Below are 16881 nucleotides of genomic sequence, written 5' to 3' on the forward strand. Positions count from 1 at the left end.
CGTAATGCAAAGCAAAGACTTTTTATCCCTGGAAGAATATATGAGGAAGTAATAACTGACATCTGCTCAGAAACCTTAAAATAATCTGAACATAACCAGATGTGACTTAAACTGTCTGCATTCAGAGATCTTATTCCACTCTTTGTGCGTAATGAGAGGAGACGAGAAATCCATGGCGCAGGAAAGAGACAATTATATTAAGTTGTGTAATAAGACTGGGAAGACAAAACAATGAATCCTTGGCAATGATGACAGCCTTGATTAATTTGTTTTCTCGTAAGTATTTGTTTTCATTCCCTCAATATCCATCTCTGCATCCTTGACCAGAGCTCAGCTGTAAACAAAAAGCTTTTTCTAACAGACAAGAAATGTAGACAAATCCACATTCCTGATATTAAAAGGCAACTCCAAACACTCTCAAGAGGTAAGACCCAATCTCTACAAGGGCTGAAAAGACAGTCGGTGGGTAGAAAGCTCTGTTTATTAAAGCAATAGGGAGGGCTGCTGCTGTAGTGGTGAGCATGCACCCTGCACAGCGAGAGGATCCCCAGATTGAACCCGGGTTCAGGGTCGGTGTGAACATGAACCTGAGTGACTGTCTATCTGTGTTTGTCCTGTGATGGCCTACAAACCCTGTGACCCTGCGGGATGAACTGTTTAGAAGATGTTTGGATGGATGCAAAAGAGATGTAAATGAGAGATTTAAAACAACCCAAGAAGCCAAATTGCAGCAAGGAAATGCAAAATGGAAACAAAAACATCACTGAAAATGCATAACAAAATGCAAAAATGACCACAAAGATACATGGTGGCTACAAACAGACGTGAAACCAACAGCAGACTGAAAAAGTGACACAGAGGTAGTAGTGGATCAATAGTGAATCAATCACGTTCAAAGGGATAAGAAATAAACAAAACTGTAAATAAAAGAAACATGTAAAATACTATGACGCAAAATCATAACATAGAAATGCAAATAGTGGGAACTTTAACCAATAATGACATGGAAAATAGCCAAAAGACAAAAAATTCTCATGAAAAAAATGTCAAACCCACAGAGAGGCAAAGAGCAACAAGTAAGTGTGAATGGACAAAAATGTGATGTGTCAGTAATAACATGTGCAACAGAAACAAACAAACAAAACCTGCCCCAGACAGAAGGGAAGAAGTTGATTTAAAGATAAAAAAAAAAAAAGCATCTAGAAATCAAAATCATTTCGATTAATCCAAAGAAAGAAAACAACAATACACAAAACAACCATGTTTTAACCACATAGACGTGGCCAAGGTGAGACACAAAATAACTAAAATTAGACCAAATTAGTTTTTTTAACATCATTCAAAATGACCCCAAAATGACACAAAATTATGTAAAACATTTGCAACATAGGCACTGAGTGACAAAAAATAGCTCAAGCTCATTATCATATTTTTAATGTTTCAGTCAGCCTTGATGAGATGCATAGGAAACACATACTATGTCTCTAGCCAGCGCCCCATGTTTTAAAAACAGCACCTATTAAAAAAAGAAGGCCAGAGTCTGTATCTACACTTTATTTTAATGCTGAGCGATTGAAGAGAAATTTGTCCCAGCAGTTCAGCCGTGTGTTTATACTTGAAGGCCAGAGGTCAGTCATTGTTTCTCAGCTTGAGGTAAAAATGCAACACAAAACAACCATGAGAAGAGAACCATGGTCGTCTGTGTGCAATGGGGCCAGGTTTCATATTCCACACCTGCCCTTGGAGGTTTCAGTAAAACTGGTTATTTTATTTCTAAAATGATGTTGTCATAATTCAGATTATGAAAAAGCCTGGGCTATGTCTATGGAGAATATTAACCCTAAAAGCATTTCTGTGATCAGGGCCCATGTTTCATGATTGGCACGTGTCATGAGGAGGTTAGATCAAAATATGCTATTGTTATCTATGAAATTATTAATAATATACCACATTTAATAATGTAATTCATCTCAAACCAGGAGAACTGTGGCTGTAATCGGAGCATGGTTGCGTCGATTGGGAAAAAAAAGGAGGTCGCAGTCAGGCTCCGTTGAGCGAGGGAAAAGCAATGACGTAATGAAGCTGATGTCGGACGGGAAACTACAATTCCCATGATGCACTGGGAAATTACCGTGGCCACTGGACGGGGGAAGGGAAGCTGAGATTGGAGGGAGAAACAATCAGAAACTGAGGTACTTTTTAAAAAAAGAATCAACCTACAATTCATCTTAAAACTGCCCGACAGGCCGCGGTGACGCAATGTTTCCAGCGTGTTCAGCAGGCGGCGGAGACTAAAGCTGCCTTATTGCCGCCGGATTTGAGGACAGACTCCTCCATCCCCGTTACAGTCCAGTAGAGCTCCGGTTAGCCCCGTTAGTTAGCCTGGCAGCTGGCGCCTCTCCGTCCGCCGGCTCTCCGCTACTTTCAATCACGGGCGGACTCCGTGACGTAGCTGGTTCCTGGGTGCTCGTCGCAGATTCGGTTCGGGTGGCGTCGGTTCCGTGCAGCGGTTGTGCGTTTTCCGCTGGAAGCCGCGGAGCTGCGTCTTTTGTGCCCGCGGGGCTGCTAGCTGACATGTTTGCTAAACCGTCGCCCGTTCCGGAGAGCAACGGGAGCCGCTGTCACCGCCGCGGCGTGTCCCTGTCCACGGCTGTCACCTGGAGACAATGAAAATAAAAAATAAGGAGGGTTTCGTGTAGTTTTGTCGACATTTCTCCGGACCGAGTCTGCAGCGCTTTGGCTGCGGGTTGAACTTTAAGAGTGTGCAGAGCTGCAACGTTGCGCATTGAAAATACTCAGTTACAAATAAAACTCGGAAGTGTGGTAAGTACATCGTGCATCTAATATACTATATTACACCCCCGTGCAGGCTTTAAGACCTTTTGCAGAAAAGATGGAAACATTTGTTTGCCTGTAATGTTTTAATTGGCAATCGTGGGTTCAATCTATTGTGCATATTAAACAATGTAAAGTGTTAGTAATACAGGTTTTAAATAGGGATTGTCTTCATCTGGATGACGACACACTTTATTGGGGTAGTTTTCCTAGCAATGTTGTAATCCCCTTGCATAAAGAGAAATAAAATCCAGCAAGTCATCACAGCAGAACAGTGCTGCAATAAAAGCAGCAGAAGGAATATATATATATTTGAAAATTCTAACAATAGCAAGGCAATATTATGAAGTCTGAAACATTTATATATTAAGAGGTAAGAATGTTGGTTATAAAAGAAGGTCAGTGTCCAGCTTAACATTCTGACTACAAGCATTCTTCTCTTACTTGTTATTTGCTGCTTATCAGGATAAAATGTTCCTCTAAATCGGTTTTGTCATGGTTAGACATCGGTCTTTCTTGACTTTTTTTTTTTTTTTTTTTTTAAACATTCCTGTGTATACAGTAGGTAATGGTGGATTTGTGTGTTGCTTGCAACGTGGATTTATTAACTTTGTTTTGTTGAATAATTGTTTTTGGTCTACCTTTCAGGGCCTGTGTGCTTGTGACCATCCCCCCTGAGGAGTTTGGCAATACGAGACCTCCCCCCGACCCACGTCCCTCTAAACTCTGACAATTTTTACTTTTTCTACCTGAGCTTCTGGGTTTTGTTTTTCTGTTTGGCGGGGGAAGGTGGAGGATTCAACACAGCTTTGGTGCAAGTAAAATAAAAGGATACTACCCATAGATGCACACTAGACTATTCCGGAGTGCCAAAGTAATGAAGTTTCTTGGACTAGGAGACCCCAGCCCTGAAGAGCAATGTCATTGTCCAGCTTCTGTGTACCTGTGGTGGGGTTGAGGAGTGGGGCAGATCTTTGGAGGAGAGGAAGGAGGCAGGTTTCCAGGAAACGTGTATATTGATGGATAACCCTTTACTCCAGCCAGCACTTGTGGACTGATACCTGCACGTTACCCCACGATCAAACCAGACTGCCATAAAAAAAACTACACAATCATCCGTCGCTGTTACGCAATATGAGGTGCTCTGCAGTGGTTTCCTCCAGCAGCTGATAAATGTGGACATCAAGATATCCATGTATGAGGAGAAAATGAGTCCACTATAGAGACTTTGAGTCACCACAGGTGTGTGCACAACAGAAACCATGGTGGTCCTTGCATCAGCTCTTCAACCCATCCCTGCTTATCACTTCAGAAGCCTTTAGAGGCCGGCATCAGGAACGCGCTCATTCACCGACACGCTCACATGCAATGGAGGAAGACATTGATGTCACCACCCGCATTGAGGTAACCTCAATTGATCCTTTGTTTCGTTAAATTAAAACAGATAGCGACACACTTCTGTGTTGGTCAGTCAAACAGGCGCACCATCTGACCGCTGTTGCCGTCTTGATCTCGTCACACTCGCGGGGGTAAATAGAAACCTTCCTGGTCCACACTATGTTTTAATGCTGGGCAATTAAGAGGTCATTTGTTTAAGCAGTTCTGTCACATGTGTTTACCTTAAAGTCCAAGATCAACGGTTCCTTCTCGTCTTTAGCTCTAATCTCTGATTTGGCATGTTGCTTGCGGTGGCAGCTGACGGGGTGATTCCTTTATCCCCGGCTTGATTTTCTAGCCATAACATTACCTCTCGCTCCCCAACGTTTATCCTTGTGTAATTCTTCATTTGTAAACAGCAAGCAAAGTATGTTCCTCTCCACGCTTGAGAGCAATGTGACCAGGCAAGGACATTTTCTTTTCCTCAAAGGAAATGGACTCTTAATTTCTTTTTCATATTTTCATTCTGCCTGTCTGCCAACACAAAAAAAATACTAATATACAGAAGTTTAAAGATTTAATTGAGCTTTTTTTGTACAAGTAATTTTTTTGGGGGGTGTGCAATGATATTGAAATATAATGAAGCATGTGTTTATAATGAATTACCAGTCTTGTTTCAGACACTGTGTACACGTCTTAAGCATCTTTCATGTGTCGCCTCCCTCCGCTAGGGTCTGAATGGTTTGTCCTGTGAATGCAAACCGTTTGAGGAGATCACCAATGGACACTCCAACCATAAACCTGTGAGTGCAGCTAAAGACCAATTTGTACAGATTCATTCTAGAAATTTTTTTTTTATTTATTTATTTTTATTCAGAAATTGCTTGTTTATTTCCGCGCAGGTCATGAATGGAGTAGTTATAGGTCATAATGTCAAAGACCACACCAATGGAAGTGCGCCTCTCAGATCATTGCCGGTAATTAAATAATTTTCTTGGTATCTCCCTCGGAACATTGAGGCTCTTCTTGATTGTGATTTATCGCTTGTTTCTGCTCCAGATTTCAGCACTGAAGCAGAACGGTCTCCTACAGACACTGGCAGCCGAGGACCAGCCAAAGCCTGCAGGTAAACGTACACAGCTTCTGGTTTTGTCATGCATCTACTTAGCACAGGAGTTTGGGTGTGTCTCCTGGATACAAAGCAGCAGTTGCAGGTAAAAGCTCACTCAGGAGTAAAGGTTGCCTCCTTGGAGGAGGCAGGGGCTCTTAGAGGCACTCTAGAGGATCAATCGGCCAGGAGGGATTTATGACCGAGAATGGATGAGATGGATGTCACAATTTCAGCACAGCTCATTGGTGGAGTATGTGCTCATCCCGTTTGAGTGCTACATTAAAGTTTGTGTGTGAACATCTTAGTGAATTAGATTTTTTTTTCATCTCACGTCTGTCATTTTCTTTGCAGATGAAACTGAAAATTCTGAGTTGGAAAAGGCCAGGCAGGAGTGGGACGCTTTGGAGAACATTCAACCAGGTCAGATTCGACTTGCGCGTTTGTGTAATTATGATCAAACTAAGACTTTGTCAGCATCTCGATGGTGTGTCTTCACAGTTCTGACTGAAGACTCAAACCCAACCCCGCTCATCCCCTTCAATGAGGCCCTGCAGTACTTTCAGACCACAGACCTCGGGGACTTGCTGGTAAGGAATGCAACATGGAGGAACCACAAATTAAAGCATCAAACGTTATAAGACAATGGGCTTTTAAAATGAGGAACATCTCATTGAAAGCAGAAGCACAAGCGTGAAAAAGAGAAATGGTCATTGATCCGCAGTGACATCCAGCAGCTGTGAAACTGCACATATATCTGAACAATGAACTGTAATCACAACTTTATTTTATTATTGTGCCAATAAAACACACAGTGCCATGACAAAGACATAGACCTTTGACAGAGAAGCAGAAGTTAAACTACAATTAAAATATCGACGAACAAGTAAGCTACTGAGGTAGAAAACACAAGTAAAACAGAATACTTTGGGTCATGAGTATTAATTGTGGATAAGATAATTAAAGAACAAACTGTAATGAGACGTTTAACTGTAACTTTAAAGTTGTTTTTTTTTTTTACTTTTTGTAGAAGAACATCCAGCCAACCATCCGCAGGACTGGACTGGCTGCAATCACACACTTTCTCTTCGGGCCTCCGCGGCTGCACAGGGAACTCCTGGAGGAGAGGGATCTGGTGTTTGCCATCGCACAGTGTGAGTGCGCCGTTTGTCAGTCTGTTTGTGTTCGTCCTGCCAGGTGTAAAGCTCATGACTGCCGGTAATAGAGGTTTTTTCCCCTTGAGCATATTTATGTCTGCGTGTGTCTCTTATAGGCCATGTGGACAACAGCCAACCAGTCCACATGCGTGTCCTCCAGACCATCTATAAGAGGCTGATTGGCAGCAGACTGGACTGCCCTCGCTACGGTTCACACTGGGAAAACATTGGCTTTCAGGGTGAGACGCCGACACAGTGGACTCCTGCTCTTTGAATTTAAAGACTAATATTGTGTGTGCGTGTGTGAAGGGTATTTCTCAAATGATGTCAATACGAAATCTCTTTAAAAGGAACCCATGATTTTAAGTTGTGTTCATCTTTCTTTGTGTTTGTTTTCTGCACTGCAGGTACAGATCCAGCCACTGACCTGCGTGGTACAGGTTTCCTGGGACTGATGCATACTTTGTACTTTGTGATGGACCCAGAAACTCTACCGCTGGCTAGAGACATTTACAAGTTATCACAACACCCTACACAGGTATCACTTTAAAAAAACAAAAAAAAAAACGTTTTAACTCATCAAGCATGTCTGTAGTTATATTTCTTTTGGCAGTTTGGTTCCTTTTTATATACAAGGTGGCAAAATCTCCACAGCGATGCTGGGTATCACTGCAAATGCACTTGTGGGATTATTACCAGCTGAGAGTGCACGGCAGCTTATATAATGTTTATTATTGGTAAAACAGCGGGAATTCTTTCACTGCGCACACCAGCAAAGATCGCTTGCAAGGAGAAGGCGGTTCTGGTTTTGGTCGCATCTATTGTTCGATCCATTAAAATGTTCTATGCTGCATTAATAATGCATTTTAAATGGACCACGGTTCACTTCAAGGATTCCAAAGTGGACTGAGAGTTTCTGCCCTCGAGTGGTGTACATGACATTTTTACATATGATTTATATTTACGGTGGGGTTTCTTCATTAGATTGCATCGTTGGAAAAGCGTGCAAACATAATGTTGTGCGCAAACACGTGTGAAAGCAGGTCTAATAACTCGGTTCACTGAGGATTGTGTCTGATCAATGGAAAAGTAGCACTATTGATTTGGTGTATTTTCCTATTGTATATGCATTATCAGGTATTTATACAAGAGCCCTCAAAAACTGGGAAACGCTAAAGCCAATAGATTAATTCATCATGCACAAGGTGATTTACAACACTTTGATGTTCATGATTCTGTGAATCGGCTCACTTTTATACAAACATTCTGGTGTTGATGTGTTGAAAGATATTTCCTCAGCTGAACTTCACCCGCCAACACTTCAAACTCCGTGTTATTAAACTTCACTTTGTGCTCGAGGGGAACTCCGTTTCCCATGCAAACATCCTGTGCGGATGCACGTAATAATAAGCAGAGCCCCTCATTCAGATGGTTCTTGTGCGCGTGTTTTGTCGAGCGCGCCAATACGCTTCGTTCACCTGCAAACTGCACACAAACTAAATGTGCTGTTTGCGTGATTTCAGAATCTAAGGCTTTTTGCCGGTCTTGTTTTAAATGCCTGTTTAATATGGGTCACTAAAGCTTCTCACCAACATGTGCAGCTATGAAGTGGAGTGGGACCTCTCCAAATATTGTCTCTATTTTACCTTCTTTTATTTTTTTTTGTCTTAATTTTTCAGAACTTTCCATTCAGTGTGATGTCAATCAACATGACCCGCATCGCTCTCCAAGTACTCAGAGAGGAGGCCTTGTCCAAGTGAGTCCCTCTTCAGTTCATACCTCACGGCGTCTTCCTGTTGTGTCCAGATTGCATCTCTGTCATGCAGCATCTCCCCATAACGCGTCCCTCTCTGCCTTTGGTCGTGCCAGGGAGTGCAATCGTCGTCAGCAAGTGGTTGGTGTGCTTAATGAGTTCTACGTTGCCACTTACCTGCACCTGTACCAACTGTGGAAGACCCAGCAGAAGACCATCGCTGACTCTGGTTTTGTACTAAAAGGTGGAGAAATCTTGCTCTTAATTAAGTCCAGTTTCACCATAAGCTTATAATTTTAGCCAGCAGCTAAGTATTACACTTAAATGTGTGAGTGCTGCGAGGAAACTGTATTTTCCTTAAGCAAAAATAATGTTAAAACCGAACGTTCACACTGCGGAAGCACGGTTTGATTCCAGATTGTCGTCCCGGCGTGAGTCCCACAATTTTCTGTTTCCTCTCCCTCAGAAGTGGAGCTGTTAGCCAAAAAGAACCCCAAGCAGATGCTGCGCCGACTAGAGGTCTTCCTGAAAGAGAGGCGGGCAGGTGGAATTCCCCGTGGGACGTCGCCAGACCCTCAGGCCCAGCAGCCCTCTCCCAGCCTGGGAGAGCGCGGGGCCAAAGCTGGGACGGGACAGGGAAGCAAGGGAAAGGAGATGCACTTCACAGGAGTGTGTGATCTACCGCCAGACATGGAGGGAGAGGCCAGACTCATCTAAGCTAGACTCTGTGTGTGTGTGTGTGTGTGTATGTGTGTGTCTTACTCGGAGCTAGAAGAAGAGCCCCACCAGATTTAGGACCTGCTAGCTGAACCTATTCAAACACTTCCACTCCTTCCACTGAGGCTGGGGTGCTGCACTTTGATTCAATTTAGCATGTCAATCTTTCAGAGTTATATTTGAATTTTTTATTTTTTTTTTTTTTCATTATTTATTTTTTAAACCAGTGAATTATATAAAGCCAGTAACGCAAGATGTCACAATAACAAAAGGAAATGGATACTTGCACTTTTCTGTGGATTTAGTAGCCAAATCGATAGCTGCCAAATTCAACCAGGAGCGAAGGTGTATCTCTCTCTCTCTATGTGTGTGTGTGTGTGTGTGTGTGTGTGGTGGGGGGGGGGCTTTTCAAAAGGTTTTTGCCTCTGCTCTCGTTCAGAGATGCAGCTTTATCACACGCAGTGCGACCAAGGGCAGCCTCCTTCTGCGTATTGTTGAACGCTCTGTTAATTTTATGGTGATGAGAAGAAAAATGAATGGCGCCGAAGCCCTGCTAGAGAGCAAACGGGAGCAGGTTTTCAATCGGCACGAAAGGAGAGAGCAAGAGAGGAAAAAAATCCAGAAAGTTCTGAGCAGGTGGCAGAAATGTGCAACTAGACATTGTTCTTATAAAAAAAAAGCCACACGTTGGGCTTTAAATGCAGCTTGTTTTGAAGGTCTGATCTCTTTGCCTTCTGCGTTAGTGTGGTAGAAATGTGTCAACAAAATACAGAACGGACTCTGGGTACAGATGTGTGGAGGTCCAGCCAGTTGTTTGTTTCCAGGGGTCTGATAGACTAGGTCCAGAGCTCCCCAAGTAAAGTGGGAATATATTTTAAATAACTAGAAAAAGAAAAAAAATACTATTTAGTCCTTTCTGAAGGGGGCAGCTGTCCCTTTAAGCATAACTTCTCTGTTATGACTATAAGCACTTCAGAGTTTTGTTATCAATCTTCAGGCTGACCGTGAAAAGGGGTCCACGTTGTTGAGTTTCATCCGAACGTCTACAAAGTCCGACTTTTCGTCTTTTCATGATTAAAGCGACGGAAATGCTTCATGCCGGAGCCCCGTGCGCTTGGGCGCAAGCCGAAAGTCTGGAATGAGCTTTCTCTACATTCCGTTAAAAGCATGTGATTGTAATTTTTCTTTTTTTTCTTTTTTTTTGACCAGTTAAAAAATTTATTCCTAAGTGTGTTTGTGTGTATGCGCGCTTGTGAGTGTGATTGTGTGTGTGTGTGTGTGTCTGTTAAAATAAATGAGCTGATATTGACGAAGGGTGCCTCTCCTCAGGGATGCAGGAGATGTATGGTACAGTATGCAATCCCAGCTCTTACTCTATGATAATCAAAACGCTAGTGCTGTGTGATGATAGAAATCGTTCCTAACTTCAGGGTTTGTGCACTCGTGCAAGCGAATGTGTGCGTGCGTGCGTGTGTGTGTGTGTGCGTGCGTGCGTGTGTTTCATATGACAGGAACTGACTACAGATGGGGTGCTTTCCTCTGCACACAATAAGCCAGCTTTACTAAGTACTTGATCCACCAAGCTGCAAAGACGGCACCTTTGTCCTTTTAAAAGAAATGGTACATGGCAGTGTAAGGACGATATTTAACCCAAAATGACACGTTGTTGATTTGCTTAATAAAAAGAAAGAAGAAGGAAAAAAAATAAGACCACGTGTTGGCTCTGAACACAGCTGGAGTCGGTGGTTCTGTGGCCTGGGATGGGTAGAGCTCAGCAAAGCTGGTTTCTGCTCTGTGCTCGCGTGAAACCGTCCCCCATCGTTGTAGTCTCAATCTGTAGCATGTTCAGGTAGCACTAGTACTGTAGCATCCTATAGTCTCCTCCTCCTCCTCTTCGTAAAGCTTGTTGATGTCATGTCTCAGTTACAGTCTGTAGTGTCAATGAGTGCGCAAACTGTTACTACTATAGCACATACATTTCATCGTTTTTATCGAGCCTCCGCCGGTAGACACACATTTAGGTGGCACAGTGTTTGTTTTCGGAGAGATGTGGGATTGGCTTGACGTGGTCTTGAGCTCAAACTTGTCTTCTAAGAAGGTGATAGTAAATTTGGTGCCTATGTCCAGTCGAGCCACGCGGTGTAGAGTGCTGGTTTGTCCTCTCTTCCATTTTATTATGTTTTTCTCCTCTCTTTCATTTGAGCCATCGTGCCACAGTAGACTTCCTCCATTAATGTAACGCAGTAAGCCGGGTTGACGTTACTCCCTGGAACTTGCCGGCCTGGCGAATTAGATCGCAGGCATCTTAACAAATTTTCGATGTCAACTCAGCACAGTTGTTTTTAACTGTGCCCCAACATGTAAACTTCTAAGATGAGCTGGTGTAGATTTGCCAATTGTTTGCAAGTGTTTTAATCGGTCAGGAAAATTTGCACTGTTGTAGATATTTGATAGTATGTGTGACGTATGCAAGAGGAAACGGGCCATCTTCAATAGCCATATTGTAATATTCACTATCGTCCGCCTCATTAAGAAGTCAGACCCCCTTTCCCTCCCCCCCCATTCTAAAAGACGTTGCACCGCTGATATGATCTCATTTTCTTTTCTTTTTTGTTTTATTGAATTTTAAACTGAGGAGCAGTACAGTGTATGTAAATCAGGAAGTTTGTATATAGAGAATTAATGATTGTAACTGTATGATTGTCTGTAGGGCATTATACTGAAACACATTGCTTACCTCAAAACCTGAGACAAATCTCTTCTTTCTCTCTCCTGATGTTTGTTTGGCCTCTCAGTCCGATTCTTCTCTTTACGTTCTCTTCTACCTAGGCCTTTTCTCATACTAATTGGACATATATAATGTATATTCACCCCCTGAAGCACTACGTTATAGCAAACTAACACAAAGGCTGGTCAATGTTACGTGTACTCTATTTAAAGACACATTTATAGACACTATATGGGCCCTCACATGCTCTGATGCACACCTGCAGATTAAAAACTCCTTTTCAAACTGGTCTACAATTGGCTGATGTTTACCCTGTCGAAATGAGCTGGTTTTCTTGTGGCTTCAGTGGTAGTACAGTATACTTTTGCAGTGATTAAGTGTTTGATGTCAGGAAAAACACTCAAAACAATCCTGTCTTTACAGCTCCTGTCACAAGCAAACTGTTTAATATATGATTGTAAAGATATAGGCTTGACTAGCAGTCATAATACTGTGTATGCTTTTTACCTTGGTATATAGTCAGTATCCAAACAAGGCCTGATTTATCCTGTCACATTACCAAAACTTATATTTTCAGCAGATGTAATAGATCATATTCTTATGCGTTGTTCATCGTTTGGAGTCTTCTAAGTTGAGAAACCAGAACCAAGAGAAAAATTGGATTTAAAAAAAAAAGAAAGGAAAAGAAAAACGGGTTCTTGCAGGATGTCGGATGCTCTGAGAGGTGTGGTCTGAAGTTCTGCTTCCTACAGCAGCTCGGCAAATACAATCACTTCTCTCAATATCCTGCGCTTTATATGAAGGTGTTTTACTGTTGCCGTCGTCATGTCCCTCAGAGCATTTTATGACTGTACCTTGATTGTAGAAGCCCTATTTTATACTGAGAGTTATTTCAGAATACAGTATGTGCTGTTGTACATTAAATGTATTGTATGGAGAAAGCTAAATAAATGCTGTTTAAAAACTAACCCGCTGATTCTGCCTTGACTTTTCTACATGGTGAGTGGCCTCTCTGGTATTATCCTCATAGTGGCTCCGTGAAGCTTCAACAAGATGAAGTGTAAATAAACATCAAACCACAAGAACAGACAGAAAGGAACAAAATTCAATTGTGAAATAGAAATATATGAAAACAAATCTTAGCCTTAATATCTAAGAAAAAAAGAATGGCGAAACAACTTTATGCGGTTGAAATCACCAAAAATGTCACAAAAAGCAAAAGTTGTGGCTCCAGTTTAGTTTCACTTGATGAAAAGTCTCAAAATATAATCTTGATCATAAAGGTTGTAGAGTCCCAGATTGAGCCCCCAAATGTCACAGTGCCCATCCATCCTCACACTTAGTAGTACTCTTTAATGTGTGCTTAGTGCAAACATGTCAACACATAAAGGTACTCAAAATATTCTAAGTGTTTAACGTATCTGAACACTTTCCAAAGCAGTTTTTGTTAAGTTTAATTGATGGATGATTCCTTTAGACAGCTCTCTTCTTTTTTGTAATTTGCATATCAACATGTTGATAGTGCTCAGAAATACTGTTCTGTCTGGAATAGGCGGCACAGTTGTAAATAGATTAGCTTTTCTTTAATCCAACCACTAGAGTGCACACTTTAATTGTTTCTATTGGTGCTACATATTTCTACAGCCTCATTGGGGGGGCGATGAGGCTGTAAAATAAACTACCTAAACACATAAACTTGTCAAACTAATGATTTTTGCATCAAAAGTACCACCATTAATCAATCTTTTTTTCACGATGTTTTTAAATCCCAAACAATCCTGGTTTATTGTTATCTTGGAGGTTTGCTGTTGTAGTGAAGCTAATTTCTGATAAATCTTCTGTGCAGACCATTTATATTAAACAGTTACTGTTAAAAGTCTTTTACTGACAAAATTCCAAGCTTCAGTGTTAAAAAAAAGATAATGCCCCCGGGCAGCAATTAAGGTTAAACTTCTTGTTGCTGCAATTTGCTCCTTTCCAGCACAAGGTTGGGATGTTCTTGTTGGTGGGTCAGTAAGGTTGGTGTGCCTCCAAACGACTCGTGATGCTGCCTGCTTCCACATCTGTGCTTAATCAGACCCGTGGCTCCAGTCCCACAGTGCCAGATGACTGGATATGTGGTGACCTGCTGACTCATAGCAAACACTGCATGGAAAAATTAGTTCAGCCATTTATTTTGGTTTTTTTTCCTCAATCACTGAACCGGTTCAGAATTATGGTTCCATAAGCACACTTTCAAACTTCCTAATCATCCGCCAAGCAGGCAGTCTTTACAGAGCACGACTTAAATTCTGCTTTTAGTAAGCTGCCCTTTGTTCGCTTCATGTCTCTCAGGAGCCCTTTAAAGGGTTAAAAAACGTAGCAGACAGAAATCAGCTACATATCAGATGTCCTGCTGAAGTGTGAAAACATGTGGGTGCCCTATGAGAGTGAGGGGGAGCAGAGCAGCATTACGGTCTATAAAAGCTGCTTCCATTTGTACCTAGTGAGCCTGCTGGATTACAGCACTTTTCTCTCACTTTGACGCTCTCCTTCCCTCCCCCAACTCTGTTCTTCACTCTCTCTCTCTCTCTCTCTCTCCCTCCCTCCCTCACTCTCTCCCTCTCTCTCTTTCTCTGATGTCATTGTTTCCTGCCCTGCATATCCTGATGCTCCACTCAGGGCTATGTGCACAGACACTTCACATAATGCACACTCCTCCGCTTATGCTGACGTGTGGGAATTTAAAGGCAGTGCAATGGTGTGTGTGTGTGTGTGTGTGTGTGTGTGTGTGTGTGTGTGTGTGTGTGTGTGTGTGTGTGTGTGCACGCGCGCTACCTGCAACCTGTGGGAGTGAGGGATTCCCAGGGTTGTTGAGGTTGTGCATTGTGGTGTAGTGGTTGGCACTCTCGCCTCACAGTGAGCTATTTCCAGTTTGAGTCCAGTTGGAGGCCCTTCTGTGAAGAATTGCATGTTCTTCTCATGTGTGTCTGTTTTTTCACTTGTGGTTTCCTCCTAAAGACCAAAAACATGTTTTTGAGGTTAGGTGGTGACTTTGAATTGTTCATAGTGTCTCTCAGTCTTCACCCTTTGTTCGCTGGAAGCGGGTCCAAAGCAACATGACCCTGAATTGGATAAAGTGGTGTCGAAGACAGATGAGGTCAATGTCCAGTTTAACTTTTTCATTTTCCTCAATGAATGTGAATAAACTGAACAACTCGTTGATGTCTGATCAGTTGGTTTAACATCCTCTCACTGAATTACATGTAGCTTAAAAGTTTTTACCCATTACATAGAAAATAACTTAAAAAAGTATTAATAATTATGTCAATAATCAAAAATGCAGGATTACCATAAACTACAGTAGTATTAAAACAGATGAAATTAAATATAAAACTAAATGAAGAAATAATGCAAAATAAAGTCAAATAAAATAAATTATAGATAATGTATACTGGCTGTAGTGTTTAGTATTTCAATTGATTGATATTGATATTGATATTTCAGAACTTGTCATAAGTTTAATATAATAGCCAATCATAATCATATAATAGCCATTCATAATAAAAAATATATTTTTTTTCACTTTTTTCCTCCTAAAACTAGTTAGTTTACCATCATTTCTGTATATATCTGTCTAAGCTTAATCACAATATTACTACAACTAATGATCTAAATGTATGAGTCACAAAAAAACTATTAATATGAAAATAATGCTGTTGACATCTGTGAAATTTAAAAACATAACTTATTGAAACAGTTTCTCCCACTTTGGAATTACAGATAGAGTTTACTATCAAATATTTTCCTTCTTTTCAATATACACAAAGCAAATACTGTCAACAGACATAAATTAGCAGTAAAATGTAAAGAAGTGAATGCTTAATCACACACAATGACTGGAATGGATTCAAAATAGCTTAACGTTCAGTCTTTGAGGTCATTAAACCTCCTCGTTAAGAGTGTCCTCCCTCCATCAGAAGGCAGCAGACGTTACTCATCACAAATTGGCCATTTGTCTCAGATCATTGATGTGATTCACAGTTTATTTTCCAGTGCTTTTGCTGTTGGCCTTGATGTTTTCCATGTACGCAGCTCCCCTGCGTCTGGTCTGTATCTTTTGCCAGCTGGAAAAGCCTCTGCATGACCTTACTGTATATTCAGTGATCTGCTTCCCTCCTCACAATGGTCATCATATCCTCCATAGATGCAATCCTCTTCAGTCTATTTGACCACAGTGAGCAATAGCATGCAGTGGATTGTTTTAGCAGCTTTTCATGCGCCATGTAGTGTTTGTGCCTGTGTGAGTGCGTCTGGTCGGTCTCAGCTTGAAACTCATTCAGAGGAAATTATTTTTATGGCTCGGGTTGAGGGGAGTTAATAGGACGTCAGTGGGCTGTGCAGTATTTTGATTACACTGCTTTATTTCAACATCAGACATTTCGAGATAATAAACCTCCTCGTGCTGACTTCCATGAAAAAATATTGCGAAATGAGATCATTGCTTTGTAGAATTGTCCGCCTGAGCAAGCAGAGCTAACGTATCTATCTTAGACAGCTTTTGCTTTTTTTTCTTCTTTTTTCGTTTGTCTTTATTTACATTCTTATGGCTTAGTCGAGAAATAAAGAAAAAAAATAGTAAAGCTATTTAACTTGTCGTGAAAAACTCATGAAATATTCATCTAGAGTTACATCTTCAAGTCAAAATAAATCAATCGTATCACCTTCTCTCCCGGGGGATCAGATTGGATGTTAACCTTGACCAGTCTAGAGGTGAAGTATTTAAAACATTCAGCTCTTCAGGAGCCTGACAGGTTCTCCAAACAGCAAACTGAAGAGGAGACTGGTAGGGGGAGGGCAAAGAAAACACCAAATCTGAAAAGGTTATAATTCTGTCATCTGCTCAAACAATTCTCTTGTCCTGTGTGTGTGTGTGTGTGTGTGTGTGTGTGTGTGTGTGTGTGTGTGTGTGTGTGTGTGTGTGTGTGTGTGTGTGTGTGTGTGTGTGTGTGTGTGTGTGTGTGTGTGTGTTCCCCCCACAGCCCCCCTCTGCCTGCCTAACTTTCTTTCCAGAAAGAAGAAACTGAACTATACACACAGCACCCTGGAGAAAAGTATGACCGAGGGCCACAGCGAGAAGAGGTCCAACCAAAACAAGTTCTGGAGCGAAAATGATTTTCTGTTTTACTCCTGCCTGTTTTCATTTTCTTTGACTATTAGTCCTGTT

The 16881-nt window shown here is 41.6% G+C and overlaps 1 protein-coding gene across 2 annotated transcripts; it reads left to right on the plus strand.

Annotated features, from left to right (window-relative positions):
• Positions 1-2122: 2122 nt before the first annotated feature.
• Positions 2123-10624, plus strand: elmod3 (ELMO/CED-12 domain containing 3). 2 transcript variants are annotated; one of them, XM_080467829.1, is made up of 13 exons: positions 2123-2192; positions 3484-4239; positions 4944-5015; positions 5115-5189; positions 5272-5338; positions 5675-5743; positions 5822-5910; positions 6351-6474; positions 6594-6716; positions 6885-7015; positions 8157-8233; positions 8347-8474; positions 8697-10624. In XM_080467829.1, exons 2-13 carry the CDS (start codon positions 4204-4206, stop codon positions 8945-8947), a joined length of 1242 nt encoding a protein of 413 aa, XP_080323955.1. In that variant the 5' UTR covers positions 2123-2192; positions 3484-4203; the 3' UTR covers positions 8948-10624. The 2 variants fall into 2 exon arrangements, with proteins under 2 accessions (XP_080323955.1, XP_080323956.1); XM_080467830.1 differs by lacking the exon at positions 2123-2192 and having other exon boundaries at positions 6354-6474.
• The last annotated feature ends 6257 nt before the right edge of the window (positions 10625-16881 follow it).

Source organism: Lipophrys pholis, assembly GCF_963383615.2.
Source record: "Lipophrys pholis genome assembly, chromosome: 7".
NCBI classification, from domain to species: domain Eukaryota; kingdom Metazoa; phylum Chordata; class Actinopteri; order Blenniiformes; family Blenniidae; genus Lipophrys; species Lipophrys pholis.